We start from the raw sequence: 15361 nt of genomic DNA on the forward strand, positions 1-15361 counted from the left end.
AGACATGATACATGTTTTATTTAAAAATGCAGTATTTACAAAATGCTAGAAGCCTCCACACAGGAACATGTTTGCCAGCTGTACCATGCAAACCCATTGTCTTCCATGTAGATGTGACCTGTGGCGTCCTGGAGAAGAAAACTTGACAATATAGTCTGCTTCATACTGTCTGGGTACACTTTTAGCTGATGAAAGAGTTAGGAGTGGTCAATAAATGAATTCAGTTAGCTTGAAATGTAAAGGTGGGGTTTTTTTTCAGATTTCAATCAAAGCAAACTAAGCAAGTTCTTTGTAGTGTAGCTTTTAATTTGCTGCAGATGTAGTTTTACTGACAGTTGCTGAATAGCTTGTTTTCAACTAAAATAAATGGATTGAGCTTCAGAGCAACAATTTACAGCAAGGTCAGAGATTACATTGGTGATTTTATAATAATACTTATAGTTCACTGTGTGAGTGTTCATGCATTGTGTGCATATAAGGGAAAAGATGCATACAAAGTCACAAGGCATGCATCTGACACTGCTAATAGTTGGAAAACTGTCGCAAGTCTTTCCTGCTGTCATCAGATGAGATAATGGGGTTTTTTTGAAAGAGCTTCTCATAAAAAATACACTAGCAGGAACTTTGATTAAAGGGATCTGAATGTTGGAATAATTATGGTTTTGAGCTATGTCAGCCATCCTGAAATATTTTGTTAAAACATGTATTTTAAAACACATATTTAAAAAAACACACTTATGTTCTAGTATACATTTTCAGTAGTATTCAGAAGAGCTCTGTGCTGTTGCAGTCATGGTCTTGGTGATTTGGGGTTTGATTTTTATTGGACAGTTCTCTAGTTGTATTTCTGGCCTCATGTTTTTGTACATAAGTAATACTCATTCTGATCCTGAAAGACAATAGCTAAAGAAGTGGTTTCACAGCTGGCTTCCGCATTCCCACCTTATCCCGGGTCCTAACAGCACGTTGGGGGTTCTTCCTCACTTCAGGGCCAGTGCTCATGTGTCTGCCGGCTCAGTTGGATCCAGGAGCTGCTTTGGCATCCGCGTGGCTCAGATGCTGATACAAGCACAGGAGAACGGTGTTTATGTGCAGGGGGAGGGAGGGGGAAAGCAAGACAGCTTCTTTGGTGGCTGCCCATACTTAGATCATCTTCAAATGATTATGAAACCTCAGCCTAAGTTAATTGCATTCACGTTTGGATGTCTGTTTTATGTGAGATTCAGAGCTTTACCTTGTATGAAGTATCTGCCATTGTTCAGTACCACAGCGCACTGCTATCCTAAGCCTATTGTAATTGTTCTGTGGTAATAACAAAGGTGGAAAATGTAAGAGAAATAACAACTCACACGCATCAACTTTTTGTCCTCTCTGATTTTGTGTACAGAACTTGTAGTGTCAGTGTGGACTCTGAGGGATATTCAGCAGACTGGAATGCAGCGGCTGCAGACAGCGAGACATCCTGTGTATAGATTTATAAATGGGCTGTAGGAAAGGTGGAATGCTTTATAGGTGCTGCCTGTATTAATCCTTAAGTGTATGATGATCAGATGTCAGTGTGCATTTTGTTAAGGCTAAGAACATTTTAGAGAAAAAAAAAAAAAGAAGATATTGTAAATGCGCACACACTATATCTATTTTTTAGAGTGCAGGCAGGTATGCTAAAGCTGCTTCTGCTGTACGTAAAATACCCTTAGTTGCGTGGAACCTGGCAGCCTTGTGGATTATGTCGGTGATCCAATACAATTCTAACAGTAATCTCCTAGCACCATTACTTCAGTTAGTATACGATTACACTTATTTGGGGTGGGGTTTTTTGGTGCCAAACATTCAAAGCAGAATTGCAGGCTTTGTCAAGGCTCACTTTAACAAAAAGTCACTGTAAATGAAAACTGTTAGTTTTATTAATAAAGCAACATAGATTTTATATAGCTATACATAAATGTATCTAATGGCTTACATAAAGAGAGAAAAGGCTATCTGTGTGTCTGCATATATATGCATATAGTATTTAGGAGCTGTGGGATTAATGAGTATTCCAGTATTTGCAAAGATTCAATACCGTATCTAGCATGAAGACAGTGATAATGCAGCACTCGCTTAGTTGCTATCACTTTTGCTTCCTAGCATTGGTGCTTAGACCTAGCAGACTGCGGGCTGTTACCACTATTGATGGTGATGTCTTCATGCTGTTGTGGGTTCCCTCACTTCTCCAGAGGAGTCCATAATCAGCTACGAGTACATTTGATAGTGATTCCACATCTGTCAGTTGTTTTGGTGGATGGAAAGAACCTAACCTATGGATGTACTGCTATCTTTAGTTTCCTTAATAATGTTGCTGAAATACAAAATAGTTTTATAAGGCATGCTCTTGGGTAAAAGTGGTTATTAGAATAATAATGCTGTTAAGTAACCTGTCTTATATGTAGACAGTTTGCCCTCTCCTTAATATGTCTAATAGTCCATATGCATTAGATAGTGACCGTGTTAATATGTGAAGAATCTGGTATACAATGGGAGGTTTATTTTTCTTATAGACTTAAATAATACAGATATTGTGCGTTCTCTGTGCACATGAAATACTGAAACCCTTTTCATCCATCTACTGGGTCTGAATGTTAAAGTTCTTTCAGCTGGAAATGCAAGACCTAGTCAGGCTACAGAAGCATATATAAACAATGTTCACAAATTTCAGTGGAGTTAAAGTGAATCTCAGCATCATTTGGACTCATCTTTCGTCTTATTTGCAAGATTACAATAAAACCCAAGATTGAATTCTCTACCTGATTCAGTTTCTTATTGATTGAATCCTTTTAGACTCCTCTCTAATTTAACAGTGTATTTTTATTAAAGCCAAGCATACAAACATCAATTATCCAAGCTGCATCTAATTTCCTTCAACTTTTTTTTTTCCTTTTGCTGCCAATGGATTAGAAGACCTGATTAGAATTCAGCTTGAAAGCTGAAAAGCAGATCCTTAAATGAGTATGTCTGCACTAGGAATTAAAATATCTGTACTGGGCATAAAATCCTCCTCCTTATCTCTAATAATGTAAACACACTTGGTTAAGTTGATCTGTCACATGCCTGGTGCAATGTCCCTGAATTAGGAGCATGTATTAGAAAGGGCGGAACAGTGTCTGTGGCTTGTCCTGCTGGTAGAATCCTTCACTAGTATATTTTAACATCAAAGTGCTTTGCATAGATATGTCTCTACCGTAAGGGTTAATATGGTAAGAGTTTGAAGAGCTCGATTTTTTCATGTGTTTTTACCTCCTAATGCCAAGAATGTTTGCATGTGCACAAACAGTAGGAGCAAGGCAGAGAAGGGGCCTTCTAAGGTTTCACTGTTGGTAGATTTTACAAAGTTAAGGATTTTAGAACAACACAAAGGTGAAACAAATAATTGCAATGGCATCGCCAACTTAATATCCAGAAAACCCTAGACTGGTAAACGCATGCATTTAACATGACATTAAAGTGTTGGCTGATGTCTAAACTGTAAGAAGGAGTTACAAAATCAATTAAATTGTATGTTTTGATTTAACCGGATTATTAATTTCCTTCTGATACCTAATGTGCTCTGTGTGTGACGAGGAAGCCATGTCATGAGCCATATGCAGGCTGTTACTGTGCAGGCTCTATGACCTGGAGCAGTTGGTGTCATGTGTACCAAATCATCGTACCTAATTTCAGAGGGAGAAATTTGGATATCAGGATTTTTAAGGGAGTTTATTATTAATTATTGTTCTACTTATAAAGCATTAGAGATGTTTTGTGCTTTGAAAATGCACACGAGAATTCTGTTTGTAGTATCAGGATGCCCAGAAGAGTGAGCAAATCTTAATTGAATGACTCCAATGCAAATAGTAAGAGGTGTAAAGTAGCAGGGGCAGGCAGCATCCTAGCATATCAGCACTGAAAAACTAGATGAAAGAGTTGGTGTCTAATAAGCTTGAGAGGAGAAAATGGTGCTGTGTCCCGTATGGTCAGATGGGAGCTGTTCTGGCCACTTTTGGGCAGCATCATGAGAAGTCTTGGAGCTGGAAGCAGCAGCAGGTGATGAGAGAGATGTCAACAAGGTGGTCCCATTGCTATCTTCTTTTTATGACTGTTCTGCTAGCATTGAAGTTCTATAGTGCAATGTAAATGCAGCATATGTTTACAGTAAAGGTTGCTTTTGCAGTTTAGGGTATTACTGAAGGATATTGGTGAGCTGATTTCATGTGGGAAGCAAAGTATTTGTTGAGATTTTTTTCTTTTTATTGCTGCGTTGTGGATGGCAGTATTACTAACAGTGGTGAGCTTTCAATCTGTGTGGGTGACTGCACGTCACAGGAGTTAATTGTCACATTTTGTCTGCAGAGAAATATTAAACCTGATTGTACAGAGCTATAAACATGCGTGACTGCAGGGAATTTTCTTGATGCTGGTATGAGTCTCGCTACCTGGAGGTGGGCAAAGTGAATCTGTTCATCTTGTGCAATGAGTTAAGCATAATTGTGGTTGACATCATGCACAAGTGAAATCCAGTGATATTTCATTCCTTCAAAACTAATCCCCTCTTTATCTTGTCTTCTTTTGAGTCAACATGATTCTGGCAAAGCTTGTTTGTGACACCCAGTGAAGCTTATTGTAGAGTACCCCGAATGTTGTGGATTAGCCCCACTATGGAATGAGAAACAGCATAGCGGCATCCGTATGGTGTCCCCCTTGACTTAATAAGCTGTGGTGGGAAGCCTGATATATAAACTTGGGTTCAATATTATACTACCTTACCAAGTACGAAATAAACCTTGTATGTATTCGTCTTGTATGTTGTGAAAGGTAATTTAACTGTGAATTGGGTGCAGGAATTTCAGTTTCCAGAAACTGATGAATAGCAGTTTTTTGAGGTTATCAATCTGTTGTAATGAATGTTCTTCATTACATGCCTCTCCTTGTTAATTAGAAGGGATTTTTACTCCTCTTTATCAAGTCAGGGCAAGTATATTACCTTTTCCTCTGTACTGCTTATGATAAAGTGCGTATCCGGATTGTTTTGTGAAGTGTCCACATGAATATTTCATTGCATGTGCATCCACACATTCATACACTGTGTTTTCTGAGCTCCAACCTCTGATGATTATTCAATACATTAAAAAAATCCAAAATATAGATTGTTTAATCTCTTTTTATTTATACTTACCAGTAGAAATTCCCCTTTTCTGTGTAATAATGCGTTTATGACATTAATTACCATGCCAGTTTAGACCAAGGCAATTAATCACTGCTACAGACTACAGAAACAATAGACTCAGAATCAAGGTCTCTTGAGTACAGAGTTGAAGCTTGTGCCTTCCATAAATGAGAACCTGCCTGACAGAGGTGAATTTGTACCCTGGTTTTGATCTTTTACCTGTGTTTATTTAAAAAACAAAGCCAAAACAAAACGCAAACAAAACCCCCACATATTTCCTACTCTGTTTCTTTCCTACAGGTTGAAGCAATACTTGTAAACATTTTTGGTGGGATCGTGAACTGTGCCATTATAGCCAATGGTATTACCAAAGCTTGCCGAGAGCTTGAGCTGAAAGTACCTCTGGTGGTCAGACTGGAAGGTGAGTGCTAATGGTTTCAGACAAAAATCGTCCTCAGGTGCACAGTAATCCACTTCAGCTTTCTTCGATCTTTAAGCTCTGAACAGATTAGTCTCACACAATAAGAATATGTCCAGTTCTTCATCCATAGCATTACCTGAAGTCAATAAACTCTTTCCTTACATATTTCTGTATTCCTGGTCCCTGGTCATACTTGAAGCAATGAAATTTTGCAATGAAAGCATTATGGTTTTGCTTGTAACATTTGCATTGCAAATAGAAATTATTTTATGCAAGTTTCTGTTTACTGGAAGGTATTTCTTTTTCAAATTATTTTTACTGAATGCAATTCCATTATTGCTAAACCTGTAGCAACATACAGTTTTCTTAAATTTACTCCAATGTCATAATTAAAAGAAAGATGTTAGAAACAGTATTTGTGAGAGTAACATGTTCTTCTGCCCAAATATCCAATCCAGCTAAAATCCATTAAAAACCAGAAGATTTGGTAATGGTAAGGAATATTTTTTTAGTACATCCAGCATTGTTAAACTGGAAACAAAAAAGTAATAGAGAGGTAAGGAAGAGCGCTCTTTGGCAGTTATTGGCTTTAATATAATGGCAGTGGATATAGAGTTCTGCCTCTAATTTCTGAGAAGTACCCTGAAGGAGGAAGGGAGATTCTTCTTCTGCCATTGAACGAAAAAGTGCTTTGACTGAAATCGGCACATAACTCTGATAAGCTTAAAACATTTATTTTTCGCTATGTAGGTTTGGAAAATAGAGGTTTTTCTGGTTTGGGTTTTTTTTCTTTTTTTAAGGCCTGTTCCTGAAAGACATCAATCTTCATGTCTGGGTGTGTGTAAAGAGCATAAAATGTCCTATCACTCAGCATTGGTGGTGAAAGGAGGAAATTCATCCTTTTATTTACCTGAGATACAAGACAATAAGGTGTTTTCTAACACTATGATAGAGGGGGGAGGAAAAAAGTTCTGAATACACAGACTTTTTCCTTTTCAAAAAATAAAGTCACCAGGACTCATGAAGATGCAGATTACCCATCAAGCCCTTTGGTTAGGGGGGGTACTTGTTTTGCCTTTCATGAGAAAGCAAGGTTTTCCCATCCCTCATTCTCACGCTACATTACGCATGATACGTAGTTCACGTCAGGGGAGACCACAGCCTGTGACATGCAATTTTGTCCTGTAAAAGTTCTGCTGTGCGTTTCACTGCAGGGTTCGAACAGTTTCCAGAGTGCATTCTTGGTTTAACATGGGTAGACTTTTGCTGTGGTAAGTGCAGGAAAATTTAAATACTCTAAAATGGATTTTAGAAACAAATTGTGAAAATTTTCTTTGGATGATGCAGCACCACTAAACGCCTTAAGAGAGTGAGTAGATAGTTTAATACAGATGAAGGAGAGACTGATGGATGTTGGTTAGAAGCAGGAAAGTTTCATAATATAAAATCTCATTGTTTATCAGCTCTAGGCAATGTTGTTTAGCTTTTTGTCATAGCAAAAAACTTTTCCTGTCTGTCATAGCTGGGAAAAAGTTTATCTGTCAGATCTGCAAGACTTCTCATCTATTGTAGCTGTTATTTTTTAAGTGAAGATATTGGAAAAGATGTTAGTTTTCCTTATGTACAAGATAGTTGCAAGTTGTTTCTATTGCAATATTTGAAACTGGTGTAAGAGAAACAAGAAAATCAACTTGCTCATTTTAAATTGCAGTCTGCTAGGTCTGCCACTGGGTTTTCTTGACCTTTCTCCAGTACTTTCAATACTTCCATGATTGTACACAAGTTAAGGGTGCTTTTTTTTTTCTAAACGTGACTTCTGGAAGATTGCAAGAGGCAAAGCAGTCCCTGGGCTGAACGAGGAGAGTCCCGGTGCTACTGCACTGTGGAGTTTGTCTGGAAGAGAAGGTGTGGAGCAGGAGTGCTTCTGCTTGGGGGTTGCACAAAGCCCTGCAGAGGTGACTGCATGGTGCCTGTTCCTCTTGTGCCTGCGACCTTTATGAGAGTCGTGTGCTGCTTCATCCACAGAGGCTGAAGGTGAATCTTCAGAATGTCTAACACAGATTTTAATGCAAACATCTTTTCTTGGTCATCTTCCCATGATTGGTTACTCTTTACTAGGTTTGTAATAATGCTTCTCCTAGACTAGTTGCTGACTCCAGAGATGGCGATACCATGTTTTCTCTAGGAAACTGTCCCAATATGATACAGCAAACTCTCCCTTTTGCATAATATTAATCTTAAAAGTTTTTTAATTCCTCCTTTTATTCCTAGTGTTACCCATCAATTCATCCTAAACAAAGAGCTATGATGTTTCCAGCCTTCAGATGTTGTACTTAGAAATCTTTAGCTTGTAACTCCTGCTTTCTCTGCCTCCTTAATCACCCAGCTAAGATAGATATATATATATATATATATATATATATATATATATATATGGTTCTTTTAATCTTTCCTCAGAAATCAATCCCTCTGGATCCTTAATCATCTTCGTTGTTCTTCTTTGAACTCATACCGGGTTATCCAAACATATAAGGATTTTGAATTAATAATGAGTACTGTGGAAGTAATAAGGCTACCCAAGACTTTTTAAAACGTCACCAGTAACATTTTACACTTCAAAAGGAGAAAAAAGGACAAGCACTTTTTTTGATTTCCATTTTGAACATTTTTCCAACAGAAGGTTCATGATTTTTTCCCATAAATCTAACAGATTTGTGACCTGTACTTTAAAGACTCTTTGCCCGCATGCACTGTATTACAAATGTCTTGATGACTAGAGTTTTAATCAGTCAAATCTGTCTTGATTTAGCAGGATTCTGTGGACAAATCTTTGTTCTCAGTTGTATAATAATTACGAGCTGTTTTACCAGTGGATAAAGAAAGGATTACTCTCCTCTTTGAAAATGGTAACTTTATAATTACATGTATTTACTTGCCTTATCAGTAAAGAACTCACCAGCTGAGAAGTGGGATTATTGTTGTTTAAAAAGCTTATGGACAAATGGAGAAACCACATATTCCAAATTTTATCTTTTACAGATGTAGAAAACTAACTTCTGCTGGTTTTATGCAGCATTTTTTCCCCTTTAAAATGTAATGTACTTCAATTAAGTTTTGTGAAAACTAACTAGCAGTGCTGAATGGAAGCCAAACCTTGTTTCTCATTTATGTAGCTCAGAGTTAGATGAAAAGAGGAAAGAATAAAAAAGAATTGTGAATTAGAAATCCTCTTCCTATGCTAGAAATTTTACATTCTCTGTCTTTCAACAAATTAATTCTCTGCTTCTGTGGTCATAGGACAAGAAGAATTGGGAGGAATTAGAACTACTTAATATGTTGAATGTAGCTAGAAGCAAGTTGGCTTTTATTCAAATGTCTGAATCCAAAATTTCCTATTATATTTTCAGCCATGTGATTTGTGATCGTCTGTGTTCTTCAGAGTCTAATGATTTTTTTTAATATGTTCAGAAATGTTTTACACATAAGTGAAATTTTGCTCCAATTTGTATATCTTGCTCAAAAATATGGTTTAGTATGTATGCCTGTGATTTTTAGTATCCCAAATTGCCTATCAAGAGAGAAGAATGGGGTATTGCAAAGTCACATTTAGAACTTTATTCATATCAACCTCTTCAGACATCTTGGGTTTAAACATTCAGCACAAATTTAAATGTGTTTGAGTCTTTCCCAGTTTGGATGTAAACATGAGGCAGGGGAAAAGGTTAAAGTATTCTTTGGGAAGAGTTTAAGATAGAAAAGGGCAAATGGGGTGGACAGAACAGAAAGGGCTTAATTGTCTCTTATGAGACAATTTTTAAAGTGAAAGTTGTTTTATTCTTGACTGCAGAGCCAACAGCTACAAGATGTGTGAGCCCCTAAAACTTCATAGGTTCCCTAGCTAAAGATTATTACTTAAAGCTTATCGCTAGCCAAACCTCAAATTAAACCTTGTCCCTTATTCTCCAGTACCTCTGTCTTCGAGACCTGAGAGGCTGTGAGTTTCCAGCTTATGGGCTAGCAGAAATGACATAACCTGGATCCATGCCAGGGGGTGAAATTTGGCTCTTAATATACTCATCGGTGTAGCATATCAAAGCTGAACCATTACTGTTGGTAATGTAACATGGTCACAATGTGTTCACATCAATAATATTCTCAGACGTACTGCATATTGTGAAATATTTTGTCATAGCAGAATGTTTTGGGTAGATCAGATTATTTTTTATGTTAGTCTTCTATTTCTTAGGAGGTAGCAAATGTATATAACTGTGTCTTCTCCCCTTATATCTTATTTACCTGAAAAGCTAGAAATGGCATTGCAGAGTCTTGCATGTTCTCCAGCCGTCAGCATTAAACAGTGGCAATTTAGCCTGTTCCTAATGGTTTGATGACAGTGCAAATGAATAAATGAACATTATCAAAATCCTGTTGACATATGGTTGGGGATGTTTTATTTGTTTGTTTTCGTTCAACTTGTGCAGTCCTCTTGACTCGTTTGTAACAATGTGTGCTGGTATAATCTTACAATTTATAGAAGCATGCTTAGATAGAATATTTATTACTAGGATTTTTAGGTAGTGAGTTGAATAGATTCGCTTTGCTAGTGAAAGCAGAGATTTCAAGGCAATAGAAGTGTAAATGTGAGCGATGGTATGTACACAGACAGAGAGGTTGTTTCCGAACCCAAGTTACAGAAGGAAGATATTTAGATTAAAAAGCCTGAAAGTATCTGCTGATAAAATTACATCTTTCCTGTTTTTCCATGGAGTGTCATTGACAGTAATATGTGTCAGAGGGAGAAAACTTCTTTTTCTCATCAGAAAGCTATTCCCTTAATAGAGTAGAGTTTAAAAACAAACAAACAAACAAAAAAACCCAAACAAAAAAACCCCGCAACAACCGCAAAAGCCCTAGAGCCTTCAGTCCTGTGAATTTTCACCATTTCTCAGTCGGCTACAGTGTAGGTGAAGGGCAGGTTACTTTGATAGCCTGTGTGTGGGGTTCTGTTTACAGTTCTCTGACACCATCCAGTGGCAGGAGGTTAATGTTAGAATAGTGGGATTATTTATTTGTTTATTTTAACGTCTACTGCAATAAGATGATACCTTTTGTAGATTCGTACATGTTTCCAGTGTTTTCTGAACGTTTAATTTTAAAACTCTTACCTCTGCTTTCAGCAGGATCTTATTATAATTTCTGTATTCTCCGTATATCTAAAATAACACAATGGGAAAAAAAGTGATCATTAAAAGAAGAAAATTACAGCAAAATAAATGCTTGCTGAAAAATATATTTAGTTGTATGGCCTGTCTATAAAACAGTATTTTATTTAATAAATACAAAGTGTATCCTTACTCTTTTGACTGCAGTGAGATTTTTTTTCAGCTTTCATATTTTCATTTGTCTGCATAAACTCCCCCCTCCCTTCTTAGTGGACTGTGTTTTGTATTGATTTTGTAATGCATGTTAGGCAAGTGGTGTGTAGAGCAATCAATGCAGTGCAGAATAGATCCAATGTATTGTTCCCACTCTGACCTGTTAGTAAATTTATATTGGCCACTTAGTGAAGAGCAAAAGTTAGTTTTAAATACGTGGTTATCACAAACAGCATAATCTTTCTGTCTGTGGGAAAATTTCCAGGAAAATTTTTCCCTCTTTCCTTTTTTTTCTCCTTGCAACACTTTGTCTTGTAGAATCCTATCTGAGAGATCAGTACAACCTTGACTGTTTTAAATGTTTATCACACTTGTATCTAAATATAGATAAAACTGTCAAGACTTGATGGGAATTGCTATACAAATGTGAGGAACTTAACAGAGAAGAGAACCTTCGTAATGCCTTCTGACTTCCCTGTACAGTTCCGTACTAGCAATTACGTTATATAGGATGATTGAAAAAAAATCAAGTATTATGCTCTTTTTTGCCCATAATATTCTTTTTTCTGTAGGAGAAGTCCTGTACAGTTCTGGATGTTACTATGTAACCAAATCCCCCTTCTGTCAGAGATTTCAGATGTCTTTGACCTTCCTACACAAGTCCCACAGTGTGTCCTTTGTGTATCGATGGGAAGCATGACCTCTTCTGCCAGTGCTTTTAAACAGCTAGCAGATGGGGTCCCACATTCCTCTTCCAGTCACCTGCCTCTCCTCTCACAAAGTGCTGGGGCCTGCTGCGACAGAGATGTCTGGGGTCTCTTTCAGTGCTGGGAGTGGGAATCCTGATGTGAGCACGCTGATGAAACAGACTTCTGAATTTCTCTACTTCTGCTGTACAATTTCAGACATTTTATAAAGTCTGCCAAAAACCCCAAATCACCCTTTAAAATGAGCATGCTGGAAGTTGCATAGTAAAGAGTATGCTCCTTGCTTGGTTAATTATTAAGGGTATAATTAGTGTGTAGCTCCAAATATAATTAAAATTCATTTTGCTAGGTCTAGGAATTACAAAGTAATTAAGCATTTTGACATGGCAAATGAACAAGGAACTTGATGTGGAGGAGGGGGCTAGAAATGATCCTAAAGAGGATCAGCTCAGGGTCTTGTGCTTGTGACTAGCGGTGTGATCCCAAAGCATGGATTCTGCTTCCTCAGTAGGATATCTGACTCCAGGTTCTTCTGTGGTGCAGAACATATCAGTGATCAAAGCTTTGGAGAACTCACATTTTCTGTTTGTCTTTGTTTTCCATCAAGAAAGAGCTAGAGTAAATGGGAAGGTGATGCACTTGTTTTTATACAAGTGAACAGTGTGAAAAACATGCTTTCCTGAAATATCTTTTTTTGATTTATGGTTTTTTCCTTTACTGTGCATGTAATCTGTTGACTAAATTTGAGCTCTTTATGTACAAAATGGAGCACTTGTACTGTATGGCTGTACAGTCTCCTTCCACATGGGATAATATACTGCAGCAGCAGAGGAGGGAACGATGTCATGCTGAATGCTTCAGAACTCTCTGTGTTCCCCTTTTTTAGCAGAAGTGCAAAAAAGTGTATTCAATAGCAACTCAAAACCAGTTAGATTTTCAGTATTACCAAAATCTTTACCTTCCAATAGCCCATTTTGCAGCTTTCAGTTCACATGGGTGAATTTTAGCTATAGTTGATTCACTGACTGCTGATTAGCTGTAGCTGATTGTTGCTAATAAATGTGTTAAATCTTTGGAGTGTCTTAAAGGCCTGATACGTGATCCATTATCCACGGCTCTTGCTAGATGTCCCGACTGATTCTGGGGGATTTTGGATTGACCCTCTAATCTTCACAAAGCCCCTCTTGTGGATGCAAGTGCTATCACCAGCTTGCATTGTCTGTCAAAATTGTCATTGAAATTAAGAGTTCCTTCTTCTCAGCTCAGTCCAAACCACTCACTGAATCTGTTGTTAAACTGAAATGATGTGTAGTTTGAAGCATTAACTGCTTTTTTTTATAGAGATTTAATAGAAGATGCTCATTTATTCATTAATATTAATTACTAATTATAGTCGATGTTCTTTTTTAGGAACAAATGTTCATGAAGCCCAGCGTATTCTGAATGAAAGTGGACTCCCCATCACGTCTGCAAATGACCTTGAGGATGCAGCAAAGAAGGCGGTAGCTAGTGTGGCAAAAAAATAACAACTTGAAGATGTTCTCATGGAAAGTGTGTGTGTTTCACAAGATGTCATTCCTGTTGTTATTTCAGAGAGGATTAGTGGAGTTTTTCTAAGCAGTCATCAGTGTTGGTGGACTTAATTGGTGATACTTGGCAAACTCAGGCCATAGGCTTGCAAGTTAGGCTTCAGAAGTTTTGCAGCTGTGTTCTCAAAAAGTTTGTACGTTTTCCTCTAATTTTGGTAATTTTGTTGTTCAGAATTGTAATAACTAATTCTTCACTTCATAAAGCTCTTTTTCTGCTTTCCTTCCAAACTTGTCACTGATAAACTCATGATAAGATACAATAATTAATAATTGACTTCTATCAACAGGATTGTTCTTTAATCAAACACATGTAGTCCACCTATTTCACAATATTTTCATTCATTTTTTATATTGTAAAGAGTCAGCAAACTAATAATGGGTTTATATTTTTATGGACTTTTACAATAATGTAAAAAATTGTGCTTACAATATCTATTTTTATTCAAACGAATAATGTTTATTTTCTTTTTTAGAAATCACACATTTTGCCTTAAGGTGATTTTCTTTTGTAGATGCCAAAGTATACCTCACAATAGGAAATGGGATTGAATAGTTGGTAGTGAAAGGACCTTCCATTCTTATACTGTGCCTATAAACCAGCGAAATGTGATTCATTTTATTTTCTAGTTTTTGGAAATGAGGTGCAGTATTTCTAGGTGTAACAGTGCTATACAGAGAGAGCTCTAGGAGGATGTGTCTGCCAGTAAGAAAATGGCTGCTAACTTTTTAAAATAACCTCTTTCTAAGTATGTCACTGCTGTGAGGTTTTAAAATAAGGTGAGAACCTGAAGCAGTTTTCTGTCAGGAGCATGGAGTATTCTTCAATTGATTTATCTTCCCAAAACCATTTCTGATTTATTGGGAATAAAACACAAATGAACTTTTCCATTTTTAAAATATTTGATTTCTCAGGCATCAGTAAAAATATGTACAAGAAAAAAAATGTAAGTTTCAGTACTCAGATATTGACCGAGATTTATTTTGATTATATATTCTTTTGTAACAGTCAAAATTCAAGCTATTAGTTACACAAATCATTCATTCAGGGAACAGAAGACAATACCAAATGGCTTGTGTAACTAAAGAACTCGGTACAAATCTCACTCAGCCCAGGAATTACGTGCTGAAAATCATCAATAAATTTGAACAGTGAAGAAATGAGTGGATATTATGATCTGGTGTTGTAGATGTGCAGAGAGGTAAAAATTTTTCTAATAAATTCTTAATTGTGATTTTTGAGCGGCTCTAATCAATACTGTGTTCTACTTAGAAAAATGTAAATATATTTTTCTTGACATTTCCATTAAAACTGTTATATTCAAAATAAATTATCTGCACTAATCTCTGGCTCTTGACACAAATAGTATAGATAGGTTGCTATCATCAATTACTGTAGGTTTTTTCTTCTCCATTCCTTTCTCTACATATTGCTCAAGGAAAAAATGTGTGACCATTAGAATAGCAATAAATATGCCACTAGGTATGTACTTATTGACTGAATGAAGGAGAAGGGTATTGTCGTTAGCAGTCCTCGTGAAGGTGCATAGGAGCACACTGCTTTGAAGGAAGAAATGTTTACCTCACCACAATAAATAAAAAAGTCACGCTATTTTATATATTTTAATACTGGAAATAGAAGCATTCTGTGGAAGAACTGTTTCTGCAATGTTGTTGCACACTGTAACTTCTGGTCTCAAAACCATTCACTGTGCGTGTACATGATTATTATTCTGCAAAGATTAACACTATGTACACTGTTTCGTCAAATAAATGTAAAAATGAACCCATTTAGTGACTTTGTCCTTTCTATAAAATATAAAATTGTTTAATTTATCTATTGTATTCTGTGTTCTTCCATTCAGCATTTTGTAACAGGTGGGTGAAATCAAATGCATAGGAATTCAGTTTCAATCGGGTATTTTTATCTAAAAAAGTAAATCTTTTTATCTAAAAAACCCAATCTTTTTATGTCTATTTATATATCTTTTCTTATATGTAGGCTAATGACAGTACATACAAGTTTTATTCTTCTTAAGCCATATACAGAATAGAACAGTATAATTTTTAATTTTCAGATGTCATATGGAAAA

At 36.6% G+C, this 15361-nt stretch overlaps 1 protein-coding gene across 2 annotated transcripts in view; it reads left to right on the plus strand.

The window, feature by feature from the left end:
* The window catches only part of SUCLG2 (succinate-CoA ligase GDP-forming subunit beta), a 135242-nt gene extending 120184 nt beyond the window's left edge, over nt 1–15058 (plus strand). Inside the window, exons 10-11 of one of the 2 annotated variants that reach the window (XM_072876271.1) lie at nt 5480–5600; nt 13093–15058. In XM_072876271.1, coding sequence (XP_072732372.1) covers nt 5480–5600; nt 13093–13208 — 237 coding nt within the window. In that variant the 3' untranslated portion in view covers nt 13209–15058. The remainder of the gene's footprint in view (nt 1–5479; nt 5601–13092) is intronic. The other variant, XM_072876272.1, reaches the window with a different exon arrangement.
* Nucleotides 15059–15361: the final 303 nt, after the last annotated feature.

The sequence above is a fragment of the Ciconia boyciana genome, chromosome 11, assembly GCF_034638445.1.
Source record: "Ciconia boyciana chromosome 11, ASM3463844v1, whole genome shotgun sequence".
In the NCBI taxonomy this organism is placed as follows: domain Eukaryota; kingdom Metazoa; phylum Chordata; class Aves; order Ciconiiformes; family Ciconiidae; genus Ciconia; species Ciconia boyciana.